This window comes from Heterocephalus glaber, unplaced genomic scaffold (genome assembly GCF_053883595.1).
Source record: "Heterocephalus glaber isolate CG9 unplaced genomic scaffold, H.glaber_assembly_v1.0 deba00001504, whole genome shotgun sequence".
Lineage (NCBI taxonomy): Eukaryota > Metazoa > Chordata > Mammalia > Rodentia > Bathyergidae > Heterocephalus > Heterocephalus glaber.
The window spans coordinates 4,361,122-4,384,765 of record NW_028258324.1 but is presented as its reverse complement, the minus strand read 5'-3'; the positions used below and the strand labels follow the sequence as shown (position 1 = coordinate 4,384,765).

General features: G+C 52.7%; 1 protein-coding gene across 7 annotated transcripts in view; it reads left to right on the top strand.

Annotated features, from left to right (window-relative positions):
- Nucleotides 1–11,675: 11,675 nt before the first annotated feature.
- Cacna2d2 (calcium voltage-gated channel auxiliary subunit alpha2delta 2) overlaps nucleotides 11,676–23,644 on the top strand; it is a 135,008-nt gene continuing 123,039 nt past the window's right edge. For 3 of the 7 annotated variants that reach the window (XM_087186106.1, XM_087186105.1, XM_087186104.1), the window contains exon 1: nucleotides 11,676–12,149. In XM_087186106.1, coding sequence (XP_087042232.1) covers nucleotides 11,965–12,149 — 185 coding nt within the window. In that variant the 5' untranslated portion in view covers nucleotides 11,676–11,964. The remainder of the gene's footprint in view (nucleotides 12,150–23,644) is intronic. The other 4 variants (XM_004834135.3, XM_004834133.3, XM_004834134.3 and 1 more) reach the window with 2 other exon arrangements.

The following is a 23,644-nucleotide window of genomic DNA, read 5'->3' as shown; positions in this document are numbered from 1 at the left end:
TCAGGGACCGTGGAGCATCCCAGTTCCAGTTCAAGGAAGGAGGAGGCACAGCGTGCATGGCAGGTGGGGCCAGCAACAGCTGTTCACTTACTGAAGCTATTTTATAATATTGCTGGAGCTTTTAAAATAATCCCATTTCTGCAGAATATTCCCAGCTAATTGGAGCTGTCTCTTTCTTATTAAACAGAAAGGTTATAAAAATGTGTGTTGAGGGTTTAAGAGCAATACTTCTTGGCTGCTCTCATTGTTATGACAAGGATAACATACCGGAAGCCCATACTTGACGGGCTAGGTGGAGGAGGAGCTGGTATGTCTGGGCTGGGGTAGAGCAGGGGCAGAGGAAGGGGCAGGGGCTGGGGCAGGGGCTGGCTGGCTCTCTCTGTAGCAGCTTGCATAGCACAGGCTTGAGGAATGGCAGCCTTCCCCAGAACAATTGCTCTCTAAACACTTAGGCTGCTGTGACAGGGCTGTCCATCACTCAGGCCTCTGACTGGGGGAATTCGCATAATTTACTGAGCGGCAGAAGAAGTGTTGGGGGGCAGTGATTCCAATTAGCTGAGCCAGGGAGCAGATGAGCTGGCCAGGAACTCAGCTTTTCAGGAAGATGAATAAATAGCCCCCCTGCATGATGGGGCAGCCTGGGAGGTGGGGTCTCTGATCTACGCCTGTTCTGGCAACTGAGATACAGAATGGGCTGATGAATCAGGAGCTCCTCATTTTGCAAATAGGAGTGTGGAGCCCACAGCTGTAAAAGTTTGTCCCAGGGTCATTCTGGGAGGGTGGAAATGACAATTCAGACTCTGTTAAGAGCTAAGGCCTTCTACCAAGCACCCATCCCTCCCTGTACCCACCTATGGTGCAGGATGTGTACCCTGATTCTGTTCCAGGAGTCTCAGTGCCCCTTCACCACCCTCCATCAGAACAGCCACATTGTTATATATTGGGGATCAGCATCAAATTTACATTAAAAAGAATTACCTGTTACTTAAAAACCAGTATGAAATCCAGGGTCCTGGATGAGACAGACTTGCCTTCCATGGATCCCCTCCCTGCTGGCAGCTGCCCAATCTGCCCAATTTTTCAGGGGTAAATCTGTTCATCTCTGGAACACTCCCAGGCGCCTCACTAACAGAAGAAAAGACTGCAGAATGACCTGGGCCTCCTGTCCCTGTCCGTCACATTTCTCTCTGGGATACTGCTCCTCCCAACAGGCCACCCCACTCTTCCTATGCACCTGGGAAACAGGTAAGGAGGCCTCTCTCCATTGCTCCACTCTTGCCAACTGGTCACTGTGATGTGTGCTCCAATTTGGTCCTGCCCCTAGCTTGGGGCTTGGTTCCACACTGTCTGCCATGTGCCAGGCCTGCCTCCTCACCTTGCATAGGTACTTTATGCAGGGGCCAGGACACTACTCTTGCCCCACCTCCCTCCATAGGACACCATGGGTTCCTATGAGTGAGTGATTTATAACTCACAATGTCTCAGACCCCTATTGGCCTCCCAGCAGCTCTGAGGGGAAGATGAGGGGCCTGTTGAACCCATTTGATCTCCAAGGAGACTGAGATGTGGTTATATTAGACAACAAGTTCAAGGTCACTTGGGCCCAGTGGATGTGTGCTGCCTCTCCAGTCATGAATCAGCTATGGCACTAGGATGACTATCCTTTCCAACCTGTGCTCATGGGACATTTCTCCCATGATTTGTGGCCACGACTTGGATACAGTCCTGCCACCCACCTCCCAGCCTCCTGGCCTGCCTGCTCTAGTGCAGTGGGCTCCTTCATAGTGGAGAGACCTCGCTCCTCATGACAAAGCAGATCATAAACCCTTCACTGGCTTTCCCTGGAGCAGATCCTCCCTTGACATCTTTCACTAGTTCTCTGAAGTTCCCTTCATCGAAATGTCCTTCTAACTCCCACCTCCAAAGAGCCTTCCCATATTACAGCAGCAGAGAGCAATCCTTGTCCTTGTGTATCCCAGAATGCAAATGTTCCAGTCTGTCGTGCTGGGGTCCACAGGGGGGTGGGGGTGGGGAGAGGGCCCTCACCTCATCCATGGGATCCGATCACATGGGAACAAATCTGCAGCTTTCTCCTGCAAAGCCCTGCCTAGAGGTACCTTGGTAGGGCAGGCAAGAGCAGAGAGGCTTAGTAGAAGCAAGAGGGAGAGAGCCAGATTTTTGGATCATTGGTAAAACCCAAAGGCTGCACTGCCACCCTGGGAGCGGACAGGAAATACTAATTTGTATGCCATGTGCATAGTTTTGCATATTGAGATAAGATGGGCTTATTAAAAAAAGAAAAAGATTACAATATGCTCCTCTTGCATCGATCCAGGAGGAGCTGGATCGAGAGTCAGAGCCTGTCATTGCTATTTCCCAGCCACCCTTAAACAGAACACTCAGCTACGGGCTTCTCGGTTTACTCATCTGCCCAATGGGGCTAATGCTGTCTGCTTGGAAGGCTGTTTTGAGAATCAGAAATCCTTCTAGCCCAGTACCTGGTAGGTAATGAGGACAAAGAGTTGGAAGAGGGGGGAATAGTGATGGGAGTTATTATTCTCCTTCACTTTCAGAAGGAAGCGTTAAGAATTCTCACGTGGAAAGTCTTTGTGAATAGGGAGGGATGGAGGGGTTAAAGGGAGGGCAGGGGAAGGGGGAAAAAATAAGAACCAAGAGAGATTATGTAAAGGTGCAAATTTCCAATGATGAATGTCATTATATTGTGTACCTAAAAAGTACCAATAAAATAAAATTTAAAAAAAAGAATTCTCACTTGGAGAGCCGGGGATTTAGCTCAGTGCTACAGCGCCTGCCTCGCAAGCACAGGATCTGAGTTCAATCCCTGGTAGGGGTCGGGGTGGGGGGGGTGCTTAGGCATTTTGCATAAGAATTCTCACTTGAAAATCATAAGCCACAGTGGCTTGGGGCAGCTCCTTTTCTCTGTACAGTGAACACAGTACTGAGGGGAGGTCAGGAGTAGGGGCACTCCAGTGTGGAGTTGAACCCCTCAGTGCCACGCCTGCTCATGGGGAACTGAGGCAAGACTCAGTGAGCTTCCAATGGTCTTGAGAATCTGCCCCTGTCGTCAGGGCCAGGGACAGCAGAGCCTGTGGTAGGAAAACCTCAGTCATTTTGTCCAGCTTTCAGTAATTGGCAGGTAGGCCATGCTGAATGGGCAGCAAGTACCCTGCAGTGCCCAGGAGAAGAGCTGTAGTGCATCTGTGTGTGTGTGTGTGTGTGTTTTGTGTGTGTGTGTGTGTGTGTGCCTGTGTACCCATACCTGTGCATGTGTTGGGGGCACTGCTGCAAGGCTGGGGCTTACAAGGAAGTCTGAGTGCAATCAGAGCTGTGGCTGGGGAAGGACGCACAGGAGTCTGGGAGGCCGTTAGATGGAGTTCTGAAGGCAGAATCCTCACTCCCAGTATTTACTCATTCAGCCGTACTTGACAATGTCTTACCCTCCATATCTACCATCCCCCAGGGTGGCCCACTCTCACCTGTGTCTGACTCATTGTCAGTCCTCCCTGAACAGGGCCTGCTCCCAGCCACCCCATGGCAGCGGGGATGGATTTTCAGGCGAGACCTCAGTGGCTTGTTGCAAACTGCTGAGTCCACATTCTGATCCTCCCTGAGGTCTCTCTGTCTCTTTCAGTGAGTCTCTGCCTCCACCTCTCCCACCCTGAAGCTCCTTCTTGCTCCTGTAGAAATTAAGACCTCAGCAAGATGGTGCTCTGGAGCTGTCAGACAGGGCTCAGGTGGCCTCGGTTGTGATGTGTGTGGGAGGTGCCCTTCAGGGTAGAAGGAATAAGTATTTAGGACCTCTCTCATCTTCCCATCTTCCTACCCAAGTACAGCCTCCCAGCCAAGCCTTCCATCTGCCTGAAGTACAGTGAAGTTCTCTGATGGCCATACTCTGCAGGGACGAGACTGGGCTCTGTTTTAGGGACTCCCAACCTTCAGGGTCTCTCTCTAGGCCAGAGGGGCCCTCTGCATCTGTCCTGGTACCTGCATCGCTCTGCTGACCACAGTACTGACCTCTTATCGGCAAGTGGAAAACAAGATGGAGTCATGTGCCATCTCTGACCACCAGACAAAGCCATGGATGACCTCATGCAAGGAGCCAGGAGCCCTGAGTTCCAGTCTCTTTTTACTAGGTGATTTGAGACATTTCTGAGGCCAGTTTGCCCAACTATGAGATGAAGTGAGGGGTCCACAGAGATCCTGCTGTCTTTTAAAGGGGATTCTTGGGATCAGTCATCCCCAGAATGGCCAAGGTGTTTCCTATCTTTCCATATCCTGGACCAAGTTTTTGGGATGAGATCCAGAAACCTTTCAAGTCACAATTACTCTTGGACTCGTAACCTGAACACTTCCTCATCCTTGCTCCATACGTTCTGGACAGTGATGCCCTTCCTCAGCTAGCCCATCCAGGGGACAATAGTCCCAGGCCAGTTCCTGCCCTCTCTGTGCCCCCAGCTCCCATCCCTGCCCCTGTTTCCTGCCATATCTCACAGCCTGCATCTTCTATTCACATTGGATATTTCCTCGTTTGCCTAACTGGGCACTACTTCATGCTAGCAAAGGAGAGAAAGGAGCAATTTTCCACACAGGCTGGGGAAAGGGACATTTCTGCTGGCGTTGTCCCTTTGTGTGGCCTAAGGAACCAGAGCTCGTGGCCCTACTGCCTACCCTGCCTGGGGTGTGCCCCCCCCCACACAAGCCTCCACTGTGCCCTCAGGGAGAAGAGTCACCTCCACTCCACCACGATCTTCCTCTGTGATCCTCATGGCTTGGGCATTGCCCCAGCCCCCTGGCCCACCATTACTGAAGATTTCATGGGATGAGGGGCTGGAGAATGCTGAGGTGCTGAATCACAAGTGCAGTGGCAGTATATTTGAGGCTGATGGCTTCCTTCTAGAAGGATGAATTCATACTGTCAGGGCCTCCTTCTGTATCTATACCCCCAGCCCACTTCACCCATCTGGGGAGGAGCCTCATGCCTCCCCATCACCACCACCACCACCTTAGCCTAATAAGCCCCGGCCCCAGAGAGAACAGTGACAGCACAGGGACCATGATTCCATGTAGTGATCCATGCTACACTAACAGGATAGCTGGATTGAATATTATCTGGTAGTGTCTCTTCACCTCCCTCACAGTGTTTAAAGAACTCAGGGTGGGGGTTGTTCCTGAGGGCCAGCATCACTCCCCAGGAGGGAGAGGTCTCATGAAATGGAGCAGGAGTCCCTCTTGGGAGCCCTCTAGCTGCTCACAGTATGACGTTCCTACTGGCCCTGATGTTACCCCACACGGCCTTAACCTCTCTTCAGCACTTGGAATAGAATTCCCTGGGCTCATCCATCTTCCGTCCTCAACAAATGAAGTGCTAACTGCCCCTCACAGGAAAAGCAGCCATCAGTTAAATTAAATGATGATGGAGCCAGGTCCTGCCCTCCCCTCCTGCCTAGGGCAGGCTAATCTACTAAAGGATTGATGAGCAAAGCCAAGAGATTCTTCTAGCAGAAGTTTTGAGGACTTTTCTCAGGGCCTCTCCCCTATCTGTCCCTGGAGAGGCCACTTCCTTGAGTCCAGCGTTCATATCTCCTGTCATTTCATGTCCATCAGTACCTAAAGCAGTCACTCAAGTGCCATCTGTGTCACCGAGGGGAAGGTCACTGGTGTAACATGTGCTCCTGCACATAGACAGCCCCTCTCAGAAATGGGCCCCTCATTCCTGACACACTGGGCTCATTCAGGACATGTGTCTCTGGACTGCTGGTTTCATTGATAAAGTCACCAATGCCCTCTCAGCCTTCTTCTTTGCTAGGCAAAATGAGCCAATTAGGGACAAGTTGTCTCCAGAATTACTGAGGGCAAAGGAAAGGGCAGGGAACTGTCTACAAAGCTCTTTCCCACCTTTGGTGGGGGAGGCCAGTCCCTGCACCTTGCCCTCTTCTGACTGGCCTGGAGCGATGGAAGGATGGCTATCAGAGGAGGCAATTTGCCATGGCCATTCCACAGAGATGCTGTTGCGACATTAGGCAGTGATGGAGGGCTGCCTTCATCAGAGCCTGACTTAGCCACCACTGACACCCTTCACTTCCACCTGGAGGCAGAAAAACACGTCTTGTGGAGAGTTACAGCTGCTGTCAGTGCTGGCCGGGGGCTCTGAGGAGACTTTTATTTATTTGAAAGCCATTCAGACATCTAATGCTCTTCTGAGGGGAGAATTTCTCTTTTATTTGTCCTCATTTTCTCTTGCCAGAATGCGATGAAGATCTGAGAGGAGGAGGTAAGCCCAGCATCTAGGCCTTGATGCCACTGCCATGCGACACCCTTGGTGCCAGCCACCAGGCAGACATTTGAGTCAGATTCTGGGCGGGGGGGTTCAGAAGACTCTGAGGGCCCCAGTGTTTGTGAGGGGACACATGGGACAGAATCTAGACCTTAGTTTTGAGTCTAAATCTCTTTGCTCATTGTAACCCTGAAATAAGCCTTGCCCTTCCCTGTGGCCCAGTTTCCACATCTGTAAAATGAGCAGATTAGTTCATCCCTCCAAGAAAACCTCCAGACTACTCAGAACAGGTACAGGGGTAGATGAGGACTGTCACTGAGGCAGGGCTTCCAATGGGGGCAGTCTCTCCCACTGGGCAGCCACACCCATCTCTCCTCCACCTGAGCAGGAAAGACCCAAGTTTTGTGAGAGCAGCCAAGGCAGCAAAGGTGGCACTGCAATTCCCTGCACTCATAACCAATCATCACCTTATTTTTGCTCCTCTTCTCTAAGGATAAGCCTACCCAGGGTCCAAGAGTCCTGGGGGCAGGGACAAACAGGCTGTCTCGACATATGAGACATGTCATCTTCTCCTCTGAGCCCAGCCAAGCCCCATCCATCTCCTGCCTCTCCAGGAGCTCATTTAGTCACACACTCACAACCCTCAAGGAACTGTGCCCCATTCCAGGGAAGAGGGCCACCTACTCCTGTCTTAGGCCTTTTCTCAGATCCTCTGCCAGGGATGCTCCTTTCCCCTGCCTCTAGCCATTCATGCATCTGAGCCTTCCCTGCTCTTTTGTGCCAGTTTAGTGCCTCCAGCAAGCCTTCCTTGACCACTTGAGCTTCACAGTGCAACAGCATGGTTTATTTTACCTATATGCTGTAATTGTGCATGGTTTGAGGTATTCACCATGTTTTTCCTGTGTATCAAATCTCCCACTAAGTGAGGGAGCTCCCAAAGCCAAGGATCAAGCCTCTAACACCTGCCAAATCTCACCTGATTAACCAGCATCCTCACTTGGCCACATAATCTGAATTCAGTGACCCTCATGATAATGAAAGTCTAACCATGGAGCCACTACTGCAATACCAGAAGGCCTGGTTCCCCTATGAGCCCCATACTGGGATTCTTTCAGAGACCAAGATGGGGACATCAAAGCTATGGCCAGCCTCATTCTTCATCAAGTGGAGACAGATCTGGGAAGACAACCCCGGCTCCAGACTCGTAAGACCCACAACCTCACCTGTGCTAACCATTGGATGGTCTTGGGCAAGTCTTTTCCTTTCTCTGGGCCTCAGTTTCTCTTTCGGTTTAACAAGTAGTCCTACAGGGTTTGACAGTTGTAGCTTGGGAGTTGGCTCCAACTTTGATGTGCAGATGATGACAGTTTAGATTGTCTGGAGGGGTTAAACTCAAATCCCCTCCATTTACTAAAATAAACTGTACCAGATTGACAGTGGGTCCATATTGTACCAAGATTCTTTGATGTTTTTCTTTTGTTTTTATTTGTTTATTGTTTTTTGAGATAGGATTGCAGTATGTTGCCTAGGCTGGTCTCAAACTCATGGGCTCAAGTGGTCCTCCCACCTCAGCTTTCTGAGTAGCTGGAACTACAGACGTGCCACCACCTCTGGTCTGAAGTATTCTTAGTGGATTCACAGGTGGGGTCCTCTTCTGCTGGCATCTGGAGGTTACATGCACCCACATTATGCTTAAGCAGGGGCATTTTGGGGAGCACTGCATCCTTGGGTGTTCCCCAAGAACTGATGGGCAAGCCACAGCAACACTGGCAGGTGAAGTGTCGTCAGCAACCCATACATGAGTGTGTCCCAGCTGGGGGTGCTAGAGACAACCGAGTCCAGCCCTGAGGAGGGAGAGAATAAGTATGACTGAATAGGTTGGGTGAGGCAGGGATGCCAAGGCAGGGCTTGCTCTGATCCAGGTGAAGACCCAGGTAGAGACACAGCTGGGTCAATTTGGCTTGGAAGGCAGGTGCTGGCTTAAGACACGCTCAGGCTCTGGAGTTTCCCTTCACCCCGCCCCCACCAATAGGCCCACCCCATCTTGCTCACCTTGCAAGACTGAGCTGGAATCCCCTCCTTCTCTTCTAGGAAGCCTCTGGTCCCTACATGCATATAGGGCCTGCCCTTTCTGGGGATGCTTGAGTTTCTCCACCTCCTCTTCATTTAGCCCTTGCTGAGTGCCAAGTCATCCCCCCAGGATTCTATATGCTTTGGGTCTTCAGGCTACTCCTGCCAGATGGGGACCATGTGTGCTACTATATGGGTGAATAAACAGACTCAGAGAGGTTAAGTGACTTTCTTACACAACCTTTATTATCTGTTGCTAAAACAAACCCACCCTCTGTCCAGGGCAGACCAGCCTTCCTGGACATATTCCCAAGCACCTTCATCTGCTACCCAAATGATTCCTTATGTTAACACTTCCTGTGATCCCACTCCCTACCCCATAGCCAACACCTGTAGGAGCCCTAGAGCATGGTGTGACAGAGACTAGGGAACCTCTAGTCCAAGCTTGTCAAGGGTCCAAGATGCAGATGTCTTTTTGATCCTGAGGCAGAGGCTACTGCATGTGTGCGGCTGGGGAGGGGGCAGGAGAGATGAGATGAGATAGTGACTCAACCCATTGGAGAGAGGAAAGCTGGTCCAGGAAGGCTTCCTGGCATATCTGGTCTGATGAGTTCATGAACACCCTGGGTCCAAGTGGTAGAGATGAGAGATTCCAGGCAGAAGAAACTGCAGAAGTAAAGCCACAGGGCTGGAGTTTTCACTGAATAAGGAGGCTTGAGAGACTAAGGGGTGATAGGGAAAATGGCTGGAGGTGAGAATTCTGCCATCTCACATGTCCTGAACATTCCTGATGTGCTCCCTCTTCCCTGGAGTAGCATAGTAAAGCCTAGGAATTGCCTGGCATATAGTAGGCACTCAATAAAGCTCTCAGTCTCTGCAGAGCTCCCTAAGGCCTGCATGCAGAACTAGCACCTACCAAACCCCAGCCAAGGCTGGGCACTTCTCTTCTGACTGCAGCTTTACCTGCTCCGCTACACCACATCTTCCAGCATAGGCACCTTGGCCCAGTTAGATGACCTCAAACCCTTCCTACTGAACCTGTCAGTGTGGCTGCTCTGGGAGTCCTGTTCCCTGGGGAGGCATATTTTCTCCTCCTAATGCCTTAACCTCTGGCTGGAGCCAGTCACCACGAGGCCAAGGATATTGTGCACCTCCAAAGTTGGAATGTGTAAACTCTTACTACCCATTTACTCTTAATTACCTCCCCTCCTTATTTGTCTTCCTTTAACGGCCTGTCAACCAAAATCTCCCGCCTTTCCCTCTGTGCCAGCGGCCTCAATTAGGTGCACATCTGTGGAGGCTGAAACTGAAATATCCAGCCACCAATGTCCACCATTGTACCTAGATTGGCTCCAGGTGCCTGACAGCCTGGCACTCTCTGGAGATGGCAATGCCATCCTGGTGTCAAAAGGCAGGCAGGCTGCGCTGACATTTCTCAGGCCACTGCAAGTCTGCTTCTGGAAGGTTCCCACCACCCATGGGGCTTCCAGGAGGAGTTATATCTTTTGTGCTGATCCTCTGGAGCTATGAGCACAAGTATTTGTCCAGAAAACAAGTAGGGGAGGCCATCTCTGGACAGTCCCGCCTGGACCCGGCGCGGGAGGGCGTGGGGGGGGGGGAGAAATGCTGGAAACATATCAGGAGGAGGGGAATAGGAGGAGGCTGCTTATCCCAGGCTTGTTAGGTCTTCAGTGCAGGACCCTCTCATTCTGTCCCATCTGGTAGAGGGGGATGGGGAAATCTAGCACAGTCAGCCATCTGGCTCAGTGAGGACCCTGGCTATCTCATATAGCTGGCCTGATTTCGCCTCTCAAAGTCCACTGGGCCCTTCCTGTTCATTGGGCCCCAGGGTTAGAAGCCCAGGGTGTCTGGCCTCTGCCTTGCCTTCCTCTGATAATGTTTTTGGGGACCTCATGTTTTGGGGGCTATAGGTAAACCTCACTCTGGCCCCTGAAGGTCACTCAGGTCAGGGGAGTAGTGACCTCTAGGAAATGAAAAAAGCAGTCCTCTTTTCAAGGCCCAGCTTATAGGGATGGGACAAGGGTGAGGGAACCATAGCAGGATTGGGAAGCAAGTAAAAATTATATTGAGTCCCATTCCAGCCCTCATTACCACCTCTGTGACCCTCAATCCAGAGCCTACTGCTCTTTCTTCCTCTTTCTTCCTGTGACTCCTTGGGCTGATCTGTGAGTGGCTGAGGGGAAACCCACCCGGACATCAGAAGGCAGGGGCTTCTGGGCATTTCTGAGCTAAGTTTGCCCAGCAGCTTTTGTCCCTCACTCTTCATGTTAGGTAGAATCTGTGAGCAACTACTGCCAAGAGGGCTGGCCCTGTGCCAAGCTGGTGGGGAGCATTCTCCCATTCAATCTGCACCAAGGACGGAGCTGGGTTCCAGGGACAACTTCAGAAGGATCCCAGGATGCTCTTCCCTATCTATGTGCTTCTTTTTACCAAGCCATTCACTGCATTCTCACTTCATTCTGAAAATGGAAATGAGCGCCCACATAAACACTCACAGGGGAGGAAACTGAGGCCTCTCAAAGCTAAGTAGTTGGCACTGAAACAAGCTCCAGCCTTCTGGCAGCAGGGAAGAGCCAGGGTCCTCAAGGACAGAAATGACTGGGTTGTGCAGGGATGAATTCCCTGGCCCTAAAGGAGTTTGACTAGTGTGCCTATGCAGGTCGTGGGAGCTAGGGGTTGGGGGAGGGGCAGTTGGGGGGCTGGATTCTTCCCTGCACTAGGTGCCATCTCAGCCCAAGGCAGTGAAGCCAGGGATGGCTGCATTCTGTCATCCTCAGGCCCTGACAACTGAGCAGCTGCACCCAGAGTCCTGCTCAGAGGACCAGTAGATTTGGGCTTTTTCTTTCTGACAGTGGCTAGACATGTAAAAAAGAGAAATGTTGCGGTAGTTGGAGCCTCGGGGTAGGGATGGTGGTGGTGGTGACAGCACTGCTACCCTTTTCTCTGGTCTGCTGAAGCCTGCCATTCCATCATTAAACCTGTGACTCCAGGCCATAAGCCTGTTGAAGGTCGAGCCACCAGAAGGGTCACACACACACACCTGCCTAGGGTTCTCGGGAGGGAGGTTCTTTTCGGCGAGTGAGGCCAAGAGGAACCCCTGGGTCTGAGATGTGGGGGCAGAGCCGCACCCTGGGCTCTCGAGCCGCTGCCCGGGCGCAGGACGCGCGCGCCCAGACTCCACTCGGTTGCGCGGGCCAGTAGGGCAGTCTCGGGGCTGCGCCGGGACGAGGGCGCGCGGGCATAGGCGGGCGCGTGGCCGCGGCGGGGGCGCGCGGGGGCGGGCCGGCCAGGGAGGGAGTGGGGAAGTAAGGAGAAGGGAGGGCGGTGTCGGCAGGTTGGCTGCGGCCGCTATTTGAGCGCAGGTCCCGGACCGGGCGCTCAGAGCGCTAGGAGCGAGCGCGACGGGGACATCGTAACGCGCAGCCCGCAGAGGCGCTGCGGCCGGTGCAGCCCCGGAGGCCCCGCGTGGAGCAGGCGGCGGCGGAGCACAGGCCGGCTCTTCGCCCGCACCCCGCCGCCCGCGCCCCCTTGGCTCGCCGCACCCCCCCTCCCCGCGGCGCCGCGTCTTGAATGGAAACATGGCGGTGCCGGCTAGGACCTGCGGCGCCTCTCGGCCCGGCTCGGCGCGGACCGCGCGCCCCCGGCCCGGCCCCGGCCCCGGCCCCCGGCGCCCGGCGGCTGGGCCCATGCGTCCGCTGTTGCTACTGCTCCCGCTGCTCGCCGCTTCGGGCGCCTCCGCCTACAGCTTCCCCCAGCAGCACACGTAAGTGGTCTCGGCCGGCCCCGGGACCCCGCGGAGTCCCGCGCGCCCCTTAGCCCCTCAGTCTGCTCCTGGGCGGGGGCGCCCTGTCCCGGGCACACTGCGCCCGGGGATGGCGGCCCCAATCCCCAGGCTCTCAGTAGCTGTCCTGGCGCTTCTGGCTGCGTCGCGAAACTTCCCCGCGGTGCCCCCCCCCAGCACCCCAAAGGGGGCAGGGCAAGATCTCCAAGCCCCAGGTTGGGACCAGGGTCCGAGTCTGCCAGCTGGTTACTGTGCTGCTGTCCGGGTGAGCTGGAGGCCAGTACTTGGGTGAAGGGACGGCGAGCGACCCCTGCCCAGCAGAGTTGGAGGCGTGCATCAGCCTCACGTTTTCTCCCTGGTGGAAACCTGACGCTTTAAAGTCAAAGGTGGGGGACACCTCCACACCTATCTTTTGGGGCCTTTTTCTTTTGAGGGGGGCTGGATGCAGAGGATGTGAACACCTTGCTATGATCAGTGTTACCAGTTCTTGGCCACCCCCTCAAGGGTCCCTCAAAAAGCCCAATTGGGAAGTGAAGGAGCTTGGGGTCGTGACAGAGGTGAATGGTGGGGAGGACCCCTGCCAGCTTCTGCTGCTGCTCCCACTGCCACCAGGGTAATAGCATCTCCGGCTCTGCCAGCTTCTGCTGGTGCTTATGGTCCTTCCAAGCCTCCTCACCCTCCTCAGGAGCCTGCAAACTCACCCAGCTGTGTCCGGCCTAGGAGTGGGTATTCAATGCATGTGCCCCTTGGGATAGTATCTGTTTTCTGATACTATGCCCCAACTATATGTCAGTGCCGACACCCCTTGGGGGCATGGTGACCACCCTGCCTCTGCTTTCTGTCTCTGGGTCTGAGGAGCCACCCGTCCCTGTACTCTGTTATTGGTGTCCTGGCCTAGGGTTTGGGGCTTGAGGACTGGGGCTGCTGTGGCCAAGGGGAAGAGGCTGGGTTCAGAGGGGGAGCAGATGGCTGCGTCATTAGAGCAGTTCTACCCAAGGGTAAGAGCCCCTGGTTCTGCCACTGAACCGGTGGACTCCAGCTTGTACACTCTCCCAGATGAGGAAAAAAACAAAACTCGGGAGAGGTACTGCTCTGAGTCTGTCTCCGTCTTGTCATCTCTCTCCTTGCACAGCCTGGTTTTGCTCTGGCGGGTGATCAGTTGGCAAATTACAGGTGCCGCACGGACGTGTCCTCTATCAACCGTCTGGATTTTTTGTGTGTGTATGTGAGGGGTTTTCAGGGAGAAGAGAATCGTATGGAAGTTCAGGGCTAGTGGTCGCATTATTGTCTCTCATTTGCTGTGATGAAAATGGACTTAAACCACAGTGTTTAAACAAGAGCAAAAGCACTATTTTTTTGTTGTTCTTTTTTTCAAAGTCAAGCACAAGCCACAGTTATTTTTTTCCTAGCTGTTTCAGAGCTCCTTGAGTGAAGGTTTAGGTAGACGTCCCTTTCTGATCTCAGTCCCCTTCATTGCAACCTGCAGTTGTTCACATGGCTGCTGGACCTGCATGAGTCTCCCCTAGAAGGCCAATGTCAGATCCTGACCAGGGTGGACACCTGTCCCTCTGTTCTCAGCCTGAAGCTGGTGAGGCGGGTGTGACAGCAGCAGCATATTTACAGCTGGACGCTCTTCTCTTGCTGATATAGTTGGAGCTTATTCGAGGGTTTGGGACATGTCTTGCAAACCATAATTAGGGACTGGGAGTGGGGGATGGGGTGGGGGCTGTGGAGCTCTGAGGGTCCTGGGGAGGTGACCAATGGTATGACATCGCAGAGGATTTGCGGTGAGAGCCAAAACCCTTCAGCTGTCCTGCACTCACAGATGCGGATGCTTATTGATCCTTAGAGAAAGGAAGGGGAGGGAATCTTGAGGTTCCCTCTTCATGACCACAGCTGGTTGAACTGACATAAAAGGCTGAGGCTGACACTGGGGCCAGAGGGCTCTGTGGAACTGCTCAGGGTTGGGGGTGTTCTCCCTGAACTGTCTCCTGGATCAGTATGGCCAGGCCAGGATCACACTGATACAGGTGGCTTTCTAAGGTGAAAAGCAGGACCCTCACCCCCATAGCACTGGGGTAATCACCCCTCAGTGGGGAGGGGCCCTGATGGCCAAGTAATTTCCTTATTAGTGTCTGTCATCATGCATGGGCCTGCTGTGCGAGTGGCTGGATTTTAAGCAAGTGCAGGTTCGGGGTTTGGTGGCTGTTATTTCTGAATCGCTCTGGAAGCATGGCTCTCTGCCCACCAGGTGAAATAGACCAATGAAGTGCCCAGATTGAGAAGGGCAGAGGAGTTCCTGCTGGAGGAAGGACAGGACTTTGGTTTTAGGGAGAGGGTTTCCCTCACCCCTCCTGGGTCAGTGTTTCAAACACAGAGGAGGCCATGTATGTGTGGTGTGTATCTGTGTGTGTGTGCACTCGTGTGTTGGGAAAGGACTAAGTCAGAGCATACTTCATTCTACCTGCTTCCTCCTGTTTGCAGATCTGCCTACCCAGTGCTCAGGCCGGGTGATGCTGTGAAAGAGACCACCCTCTCCTGCTCTCCACCCTGTGTCTTTCCCTCTCCTGCCCCCTCTTCTTTAAGCCTGTCATCTCTTTTGTCCCAGCACCTTGTCTGTTCTTCTCATCAATCTGTGTCCACCCTGCTCTACCTGCCACTTTCTCCTCTCTGTTGGCTCTCCCTGTTCTCTGATGTCCCTGGGCTTCTCTGACCCCTATTCTTTGGAGTCCTGGCTGAATACAGGATGTAGCATGGGCTGAGCTGCCCACCTGGCCATTCCAGTAGTGAAGTAGGCCAGTGCCTCCCTTCCTCTGGGGGTAGTGGGGAGCAGTGAGGGGCAAATTAATGATGGCCAGGATGCATACATGCTCCTTCCCAAGTAGACACACAAGGAGCAGGGCCCATGACGGGGCATACGTCAGTCTAGCTATGGTTAATGGTGGATGATGACATGTGTCCGTCTGGGCTTTCAAGCCCCTTTCTCCACCTCCCCATGGCACTCCCTGTTGGAGGGAGATGATGACATTCTACATCTGGGTCCCCCGTCTTCCCAACAACCTGCCTCAGCTTTTACAGAAGGGAGGGGAGGCTTCTCGGCCTGCTGCTGCCACCACAGGAATGCAGTGCTTCTAGGTGCTCATATCCCTCCTGGCTTTGAGGATTTTTTGAGGAGACCCTTAGTTGCTGCCCCACTTTTAGTGGGCACCTCCTCCTGGCTAGCTATGTTAGGCTCATTTCTGAGAAGGGAGGAAGCCCATTTTAAGATGAGACCCCTAATAGTTTGAGGGTATCTCACTCCAGATTCCTTGTCACATTCATGTCCCCAAGGAGAGACTGACTCCAGAGTGAAGCTGGCTCTACAGTGGAGTGAGTCCTTCTGCAACCAGTGTTCCTTCTGTCCTCTGCCAGGGTGCAGGTAGGCACCACCAGCTCTTTGCACCTCAGATGTGTACAGGTAGACACTGCCAGCTCCTGGGAGGTGGCAGCTTGGGGACATGCAGAGTGTCAGGTGTAAACTTTGTGTGCTCAAATTTTGGCTTCTGGAACTGACCCTCTCCATTGGAATGACCTTGGCTTAGTTTCCCCAAGTGAGATACAAGAGTCATCTTAAAAGGTTGGTGGGAAGAATTAATGGAGGAGGGGTAGCCTCTGGTGTGCAGAGAGGGCTCCCTTGAACACCGGGACAGCCACCATTCACGTTAGTGTCAAGCCCAGATGCCATAGCCACAGGCCCTTGTTGCCAGTCTCCTTTCAACACTCCCACAAGCTAAATGCATTTTTGTCTCCTTGCTGTGTGCCACTGCCCATCACTGGTGCCTGCTTTTCTTTTACACACATCTTTTGAAGGCCTCTCTGCTCCCAGCTCTGGGTGTATCACCTGCTCAGGCTATTTCTAGCCCCACAAAATACCAGCTCCTTGAAGACAGTTGCTGGCCCCCTCTTTGCTCCCTCCCTCACCACAGCCCAGCTTAATGTGGTGAGGGACATTGCTGGGCTAGTGATGGCCTCCTGTCACTGAGCCCAGGCCAGGCCACTTACCCATGTTACTGCCTTGAGCTCAGAACCCCTGAATGTGCTCATCTCACAGATAAGCAGACTGAGACTCAGGAAGATAAAAGGACCTCTCCCAAGCCCACAACTATGGGAAGAAGGACTGGGAGAGGATTCTTCTGTCAGACATGTAGCTGCCCTGCCAGGGGGCTGGGGACATCTGGGCAGTGGGCCCAGGAAGGAATATGTGTGTGTGGCAGCCTAGAAATCTGAGTATTAAGTGTTTGGAGGAAAATGAAGAAGCCTAAGATGTGGGAGGTGGTCACTGGGGCCCAAACAAACCTCCCCACTGTAACCTTTCCCATTCTGTTCCCTATTCCTCCTTTGGCTCTGAGGCAGTACCACGGGCTGTCCTTCAACTGCCCCACCAGCCCTAGGGCTCCTCATGGAGCACCCCCAGCCCAGAGTTGTCTCTCTACCAAGGCATTAACCATGGGTCAGGCCTGCTAGGCAAGGCACTGAACCATGGAAGAGTGGAGGAGGCCTCTATCTCCAGATTCCAGTATGATGCTGGAACAAAAGGTCATGGAATAGGTTTCTGGGTCTGATTTTGAAAATATGGAGCTGGATCCTGTCTGCAGTTTTGCCAGGCCCAGGAACTTCAACCAACTTAGACCTTCTAGGTGCTTGAGGGTTGGTGTGGTTTGGACAGGACAGGTGGGGTTGCTTGGGAAGTGGGGGGTGAGCCAGGGTTCTTGAGGGCTCTTTGCTATTTATAGGGCAGCTGGTTTAAGAGTCCAGCAGGCAGGGCTGGGGATTTAGCTCAGTGGTTTCGCCACCTGCTGCACAAGCGCAAGGACCCGATTTTGATCCCCGGGACCAAAACAAAAAAAAAAGATTCTAGCAGGCAGGCCTAGACCCTGTTGGTGGGGTAGTGTTGCTGGCTAGGTGGGAGTGGTCTTTTCTTTGCCTTTGAGCTTGCTCTGTAGTCACTGCAAGGAGGGGCTTTATCTCACCACTGGCTCCAGCCCCCAGCTGACTGGGGAGATGGTCTTCATGTCAGATTTATTTTTTCTTGGTGCCTGCTATCTAAACAAGAAGCTACAGAATCAATATTCGTATTCCCAGAGGGAAGGGTATATGTAGTTTTTGCTTTTTTTCTTTTCTCTTCCTTTCTTGTCCTGTGTAACCTGAAGAGCCACCTGTGCTGCTATGTCAAGGGAGAGGAGGGGAGGTCAATACAGGTGACTACAGAGACTGAGATTCCCCTAGGGGTTTGTGGAGTCCCCACAGCAGTCTCCTGGGGCTCCCTAAAGGAGTCAAGTGTTCTGTCTTTCAAGTTTACACAATCTGAGCCTAACCTTATATGGGCAAGCCCTGCCCTGTCACTGTGGTAGGCCGTTGGCTTGCTGTCCCCACTCCTGGCCTGGGTCACTTCATCTTGGCCCTATGAGACTTTCTTTTTGGATCTGATCTAGTCTGGCCTCCCTGCCCCAAGTCATTGACTAGATGCTAGTGCTGATGCTGAGCCTGGTGATGATGTGAGGCCTCACAGACTAGGAAACCTTGCCTAGCTGGGATTAAGTGGGAGGGCTCTGCACATAGAGGCCCTGAGGGCTCCCACTTTGGATCAGGGGGCTCTGTCAAGGGCAAGCACAACCCAGCCTTCTCAGCTGGATAGTTGGGTTGGTGACCTTGGGCAGAACTCACCCTCCCCTGGGCCTAGTTTCCTGTTTCTGGGGTCCTCTGACTCTGGCATTGTAGGTCTCTGAGAAGGAAGGTCTTCTGCACTCTGCTCAAGTAGGGTGAGGCCTGACCTTACTCTCCAGGTGTGAGGGTGCCTGGCTTCCTATAAGGGTATACGCTGGCTATACTCTGGGTGCCTTGAAGCTGCTTTTCAGACTGACCCACTTTGAGCTCGGATTAGCCTACTTGTTAAGCAGAGAGGGAGGGGAACAAGAAATCTTTCGCACTGGTCATTAACCATCTCTCCCCACCTTGGAAATGATAGTCATTAAACAAAAGGGAAAGGATAGAGTGAGAACGGTGAGAAGTCACCCCCTCTTCCTGTCTCTTCAGAACCCTTTTAGAGTCTGGGCCCCTTGCTTCCACCTTGATGGCTTTCTTCCCAGCTGGCTGTTTCTCTCTAAGTGAGACCCTCTTGGTGGGCACTGATACTCTGCCACACCTCCCATCAGCTGCATTACTACATGACCTTGGGAACTTTCCCAGCCTCTCTGGGGCTTGGAGCCTTATCTGTAAAATCACGCTTTGGCTACTTCATAGGGTTGGGATGTGACAGGTCATGAGGAGCGACCTGGCCCCAGGGAGTGTGTGAGGAGGGCTTATGGGCACTGACAGGGTCTTAGAGGAAACGCCACACTTGTATACTATAGGAATAGGTGTGCATGTGTGTGTGCTAACACATTGCATGCATATGTGTAGTATGTATTTACACTCATGCTCATGTGTACACACATGTGCACGTGTGCATGTGAATTTGAATGTGGGCATGTGCTGGTTTATTGTGCATGCATATGTAGTGCAAGCATATGATAGTTTATCTCTGCAGCCAGAGCGTGCTTACAGTGCCACCTTCTGCACCTGCCTTTGATGTTAATGCCAGGGCTTGCTGGGCAAATGCTAGCAGTGGTAAATAAAGCCTCCTGGTTGTTAAGACCTGTGTTTTGCAAACTTTTATGTTAGGAACTGCCTGAGTTAAGGCTGAGCTACAAAGTTTGATCATCTACCAACTGGCGCAATGACAGCCTGCAAAGGAAACACAGAGGTTGTGTCCTTATCATTTAAATGTTTGCAAATTGAATGGCATTTAGATTTGCAGGAAGACTTGGAACTCAGAGAAGCTCTGAGTCCTTTGTGAAGTGAAGCATCTTTACAAAGTCTTTTGGGTAGAAAGGCTGAAGCATGAGCCTCAAGGTCAGGGCTCAGGCCGAGTGGAGGAGCCTTGCTGTATGACCTTGGGCTGATGGGTGCCCTTCTCAGAGTGGGTACCTCTCATGTACATGCTGAAGGGCAGGAGAATGACAGCCCTTGGAGCATCTACAGTGGGCTTGGGGTCCTTTCCCCTGCAAGACATCTGTATAGTCAGCAGGCATGATTTAGAGTGTCCAAGATTTCTGCTTAGTGATCCCTGCTTGTTCCTCTATTTATACCATCTCCAAGGAGGCTGCTTCCTTTCAAGAATGCATTTTTGGGGCCAGGGATTTAGCTCAGTGGCACCACACCTGCCTCATAAGTGCAAGGTCCTGAGTTCAATCCCAGGTAGCAAAAAGAAAAGAAAAGAAAGCATTATTGTCCTGAGTTTTCATGAACACAGGTGTCTGGGTGCCCTGTGTTGGGCTGACCCCTCAGGCTGTGCAGGTCCTGGTTGATGGACTCTGATATCTGAGAGAGTGTCACCAATGTGGGAATAGTCCCAAGGTCCTGGGCATTTAGGGTAGGGGCTTCTGTAAAGGGAGGGTAGAAGTGGCAGTGGGCTTAGGGGCCCATAGGCTAAGAGTGGTTCTTGCAGGAGCAGGAAACCTGGGCAGAACCATCTCCTTGGGCAGTAAGGGGTTTGTATAGAGAAAATCGTATCACAGTCACAGAAAATCCTGGGGCCCAAATGCCCTCATCACATAGACAGGGCAACAGAGGCCCCACACTTATGTGGCTGCCCACACTGTGTGAGCAGAGCCCAGACCCTAGCCCTAGAGCTCAGTACACACTGCTTGGAGGGTGATCCCCTATTTGGCCTCCCTCACATATGACATACAATTATTTCTCTTAAATAAAAATATCCAAGCACAAGGGAAGGGGGCAAGTTGAGGTTTCCCTGGGAAAACCTGCAGAGCAGTAGTATCTCAGTGTATGAGCCCCCAACTCCTGGGGTTTCTTAGGGTCATGTCCTTGTCCCTCTGCTTTTTCAGAGTCATCAAAGCTTTCTGAGATCCCTTGGGAAGGATCTTGTCATCCGGCAGGGTGGGCACAGATTGGCTGGTGTGTTTCTGAGACAAGCAGGGACCCCTGTTCTGCCTTGAGTTTCTAGCTTGATGTGGCATTTTAGTCTTGATAACTTCCTTCTGCAGCCCATGTTCTCCTCTCTCTGGCGCCGCCTGAAATGCTGCATTTGAAGCCTTAAAGGTCAGGCATGTGCCACCACCATTTCCAGCAAACAAATAGCAAAACAACCCACTCCAGCCCTGACCCTAGCTTCATTTGTTAGAAATGAGAGGGTGCCAGCAGAAAACTGCCTTGTGTGCTGAGGACCTTCACCAATGGATATTTCTCCTTTTCTCTATGAGCTAAGGCCAGTTAGTCTTTCCCTCTCTCTTTGCCCAACCCATTGTGTAGTGTCTCCCATTAAGAGTCAGCTGTGACCTTGTACCCCAGAAACCTTCTGTGGGCAGTACCTGCCCCACATTCAATCCCCTGCCTGGGACATCCTGGCCTATGGCCACTGGCCCTGGGAATATCCTGCCTCTAGCCAGGCTGAGCCACTTGCAGGTCCTGGTAGGCTCTCTGGCCTCCCCACTTCTGCCCTTCATTCACCAGGTCTCTACTAGACTGAGCTGTTCAGCCTGACTAGTAGGACAGAGAGGCTTCCTGAGCATGGCCACCACTAGTCCTCACCCCTGTGGGCCTCTCCTGCAACCCTGTCCCCGTGCTGCACCCCTGCACCCCACCCCCAGCTCTGTGCCATGTCATAGGAGCCCTCGAAGAGCAGGCATTAAGCTGACTGTCACCCCCTCAAAAATTGAGTACGCAGAATATATTTGGCTGCACGGAAGAGAGGTTCTTCTCTGCACACCTTGACAACCCCATGTGAAGGTTTTTCCCCACAGTTAGACCTTTTATCCCCTGAGAGGGAGCCAGAGATGGGTGAGTGTTGGCCTGTCAGTGAGGACCAAATTCTCCTGTGTTCTGCTTGGCTGGCCTCACTTTAGATGTGGTTCTTGACCTTGGCTGACTTCCCTTATGACAACAAGATGGCTGCCACAGCTCCAGGCATCATGTCAGACCCAGACATTAGGCGTGGGGGAGGTGTTTTCTCTGAGTTTCTCTTTAAGTGGGAAGAAAACCTTGCCCAGAAGCCCCCAGCCTAATTTTGCTCACACTTCATTCGCTAGCACTGGTTCACATGTCCATTCTAAACCAATCACCGGCAGTGGAGAAGGTACACTGTGATTGGCTTAGGCTACCAGGATTTACCCTTGAGTTTAGGATGGGGTCACCTTGGTGCTTGAGGTAGAGATTCTGCAGACTTGGGTTTTGTTAGCAAGAAGGTGAGAGTGATGGAGTATGAGGAGACAGTATCTGCCATAGAGTCAGACAAGAGGCCTGAAGTTGGGCATGGAGGCTGAGAAGAAAGCAGGAAAGGAGTCACAGGGGAGGGAGACGGTGGCCATGCTTGAAGAAACAAGGAAATACTTTTGTTTATCCAAAACATCATTACTTAGGGCTGGGCTCTGGGTGGTGTATTCCACACATGCTATCCAATAAAGTCAGGCCATTTGTGTGCCCATTTCACAGACAAAAAAAAAACACCAAGACTCAGCAAGGCTAAGTGATGCTAAAATTTCACAGATGGCCAGCACTAGAGGCAGGATTCCCACCCTGCACTGGGACCGGAGCACTCATCACTGTCCCACATAACCTTTCTTCTACAACCTAGCTCCTCCAGGCAGTCCCTGGCCACAAGACCCTTCAGTGTCCCCACACTCTCCAGTCATTCCATCATACATGTCCTACTGTAAGGATTACCCCCTCTGATGAAGTCCTTGGAGGGACTGTCACAGGGGCTGCTGGCTTTATCTCTGAGCCTGTGGCACCCCTTGGTCCCTGAGACACACATGAGGTTACTAGGAGGAAGAGGCTGTTGGCTCCCAGTCCCCTTCCCAGTAGATCCTGCCTTCACTTGTGGTATGGTATGGGTCAGTGGGAACTATTGGTCCTATTGGTCCAGTTTAACTCCTGTGTGTTACAGATGGAGAAACTGAGGCCCAAAGGGGAACACTGCCATGAACGAGGCACAGCCTAGACCCAAACCCAGGGGAAGGAGCACCCACTGCTTCAAGTTGCTGTGCTATGCCAATTGAGTTGATTAGTCAGAGGCCTGAAGGAGATCATTTTGGCCACCCCCTTCTCAGCCAGGCCCAAGGGCAGACTGTCCTGGGCAGCAGGAACCACTGGTTCAAATGTCTGAAGACAAGGCAGGACAAGTGGGTTAAGAGGACACTGACAACAGGCCATGTCCTGCTGCTGTGGAGCAGTGCAGCTGACCTGGCATAAGGGGCCACAGCCGAGGACATGACCGTGGGTATGGCTAGGGGGAAGACCCACACTTTTCTGGGTGTTCCTCATGAGACTTCTTGAGGGGAGTGCAGCTGCAGGGTTGGCTGCATAGTGGGGCAGTGTTTGTGTGTGCACATTACAGGGAGGACTGGGGTGTCATTGGTCAGCTCCCCTGATGGATATGATAAGATCCATGCTCTAATGTGGCCATATTACTGTGACCTGATTCCTGACCCTTCCTGTTACTCTCTGGGCTCTGTTCCCTGCACCAATCCTGGGTCTGAGCTGGGCAGTGTCCAGGAGTTGGTCAGCTAAGAGCAGCTATATCTTGGAGTAGATCCTGAGCTCTGTCTTGCTCCTGGGTTCAGATGCTCCTCTGGGTACTGTTCCCTACCTGTCATAAGAGGGGAAGGGACCCTCTGAGCCAATCTAGGGGCCAAGGGAGGAGCTTGTCCACTGGTCCCATCTTTGAGTCCTCCAAGACCAGGACACACGTCTGATTTGGGGCTACTTCCAAAGCTTTCTACAAATCTCCCCCTGGGAGCTGGTGGCACTGCCTGTCATGTGCACATAGAGTAGAGGGGAAGGGCAGCCTAGACTCATTCCCTATTCCCCACCTCTCCATCTTCACCCTCCTTTCTATCCTCACCACTCACTCCATTCCCCTCATGCCCTTGGCCTTGCCTGCCTACTCAGGCAGGGAATCTTGGAGGAAGGCAGTGTGTTGGATTATTTAAGTAGACTTTGGCCAATGTTTGCCCCCAGAAACCCCAGGAGTTTGTGCAGCAGGGCCGTGGGCCTCCCCCTGTCCCAGTCTCTTCCTATCTCACCCTAACCTCATCCCTGTCCAGCTCCCTGTGAGAGTCTAGGCAAGCCTCCTGCACCTTCCTCTGAGCTTCAGTGTCCTCATCATTCCCAACACTCTCCAGAGTGATGTCCTATAGCTAAGGGATGATGCTTCTGCCACCCATCTGTGTAGCTGTCGTCTCTGTTCTGCCTGTAAGCTGTTGCTTATGGTGCCTACAGCCCAAGAGACTGCTTCTGATAGGTGTATGGAGTGGCTGGAGAGTGGGCACATGAGCAGGTCTCTTCCTTCAGGACTGAGTGCCCACTAAGGAGCAACTATCTCCTTCCATGGGGACTTAAAGGCACCTATTATGCACATGGAGGAGGGTGGGCAGAGTTGGTTG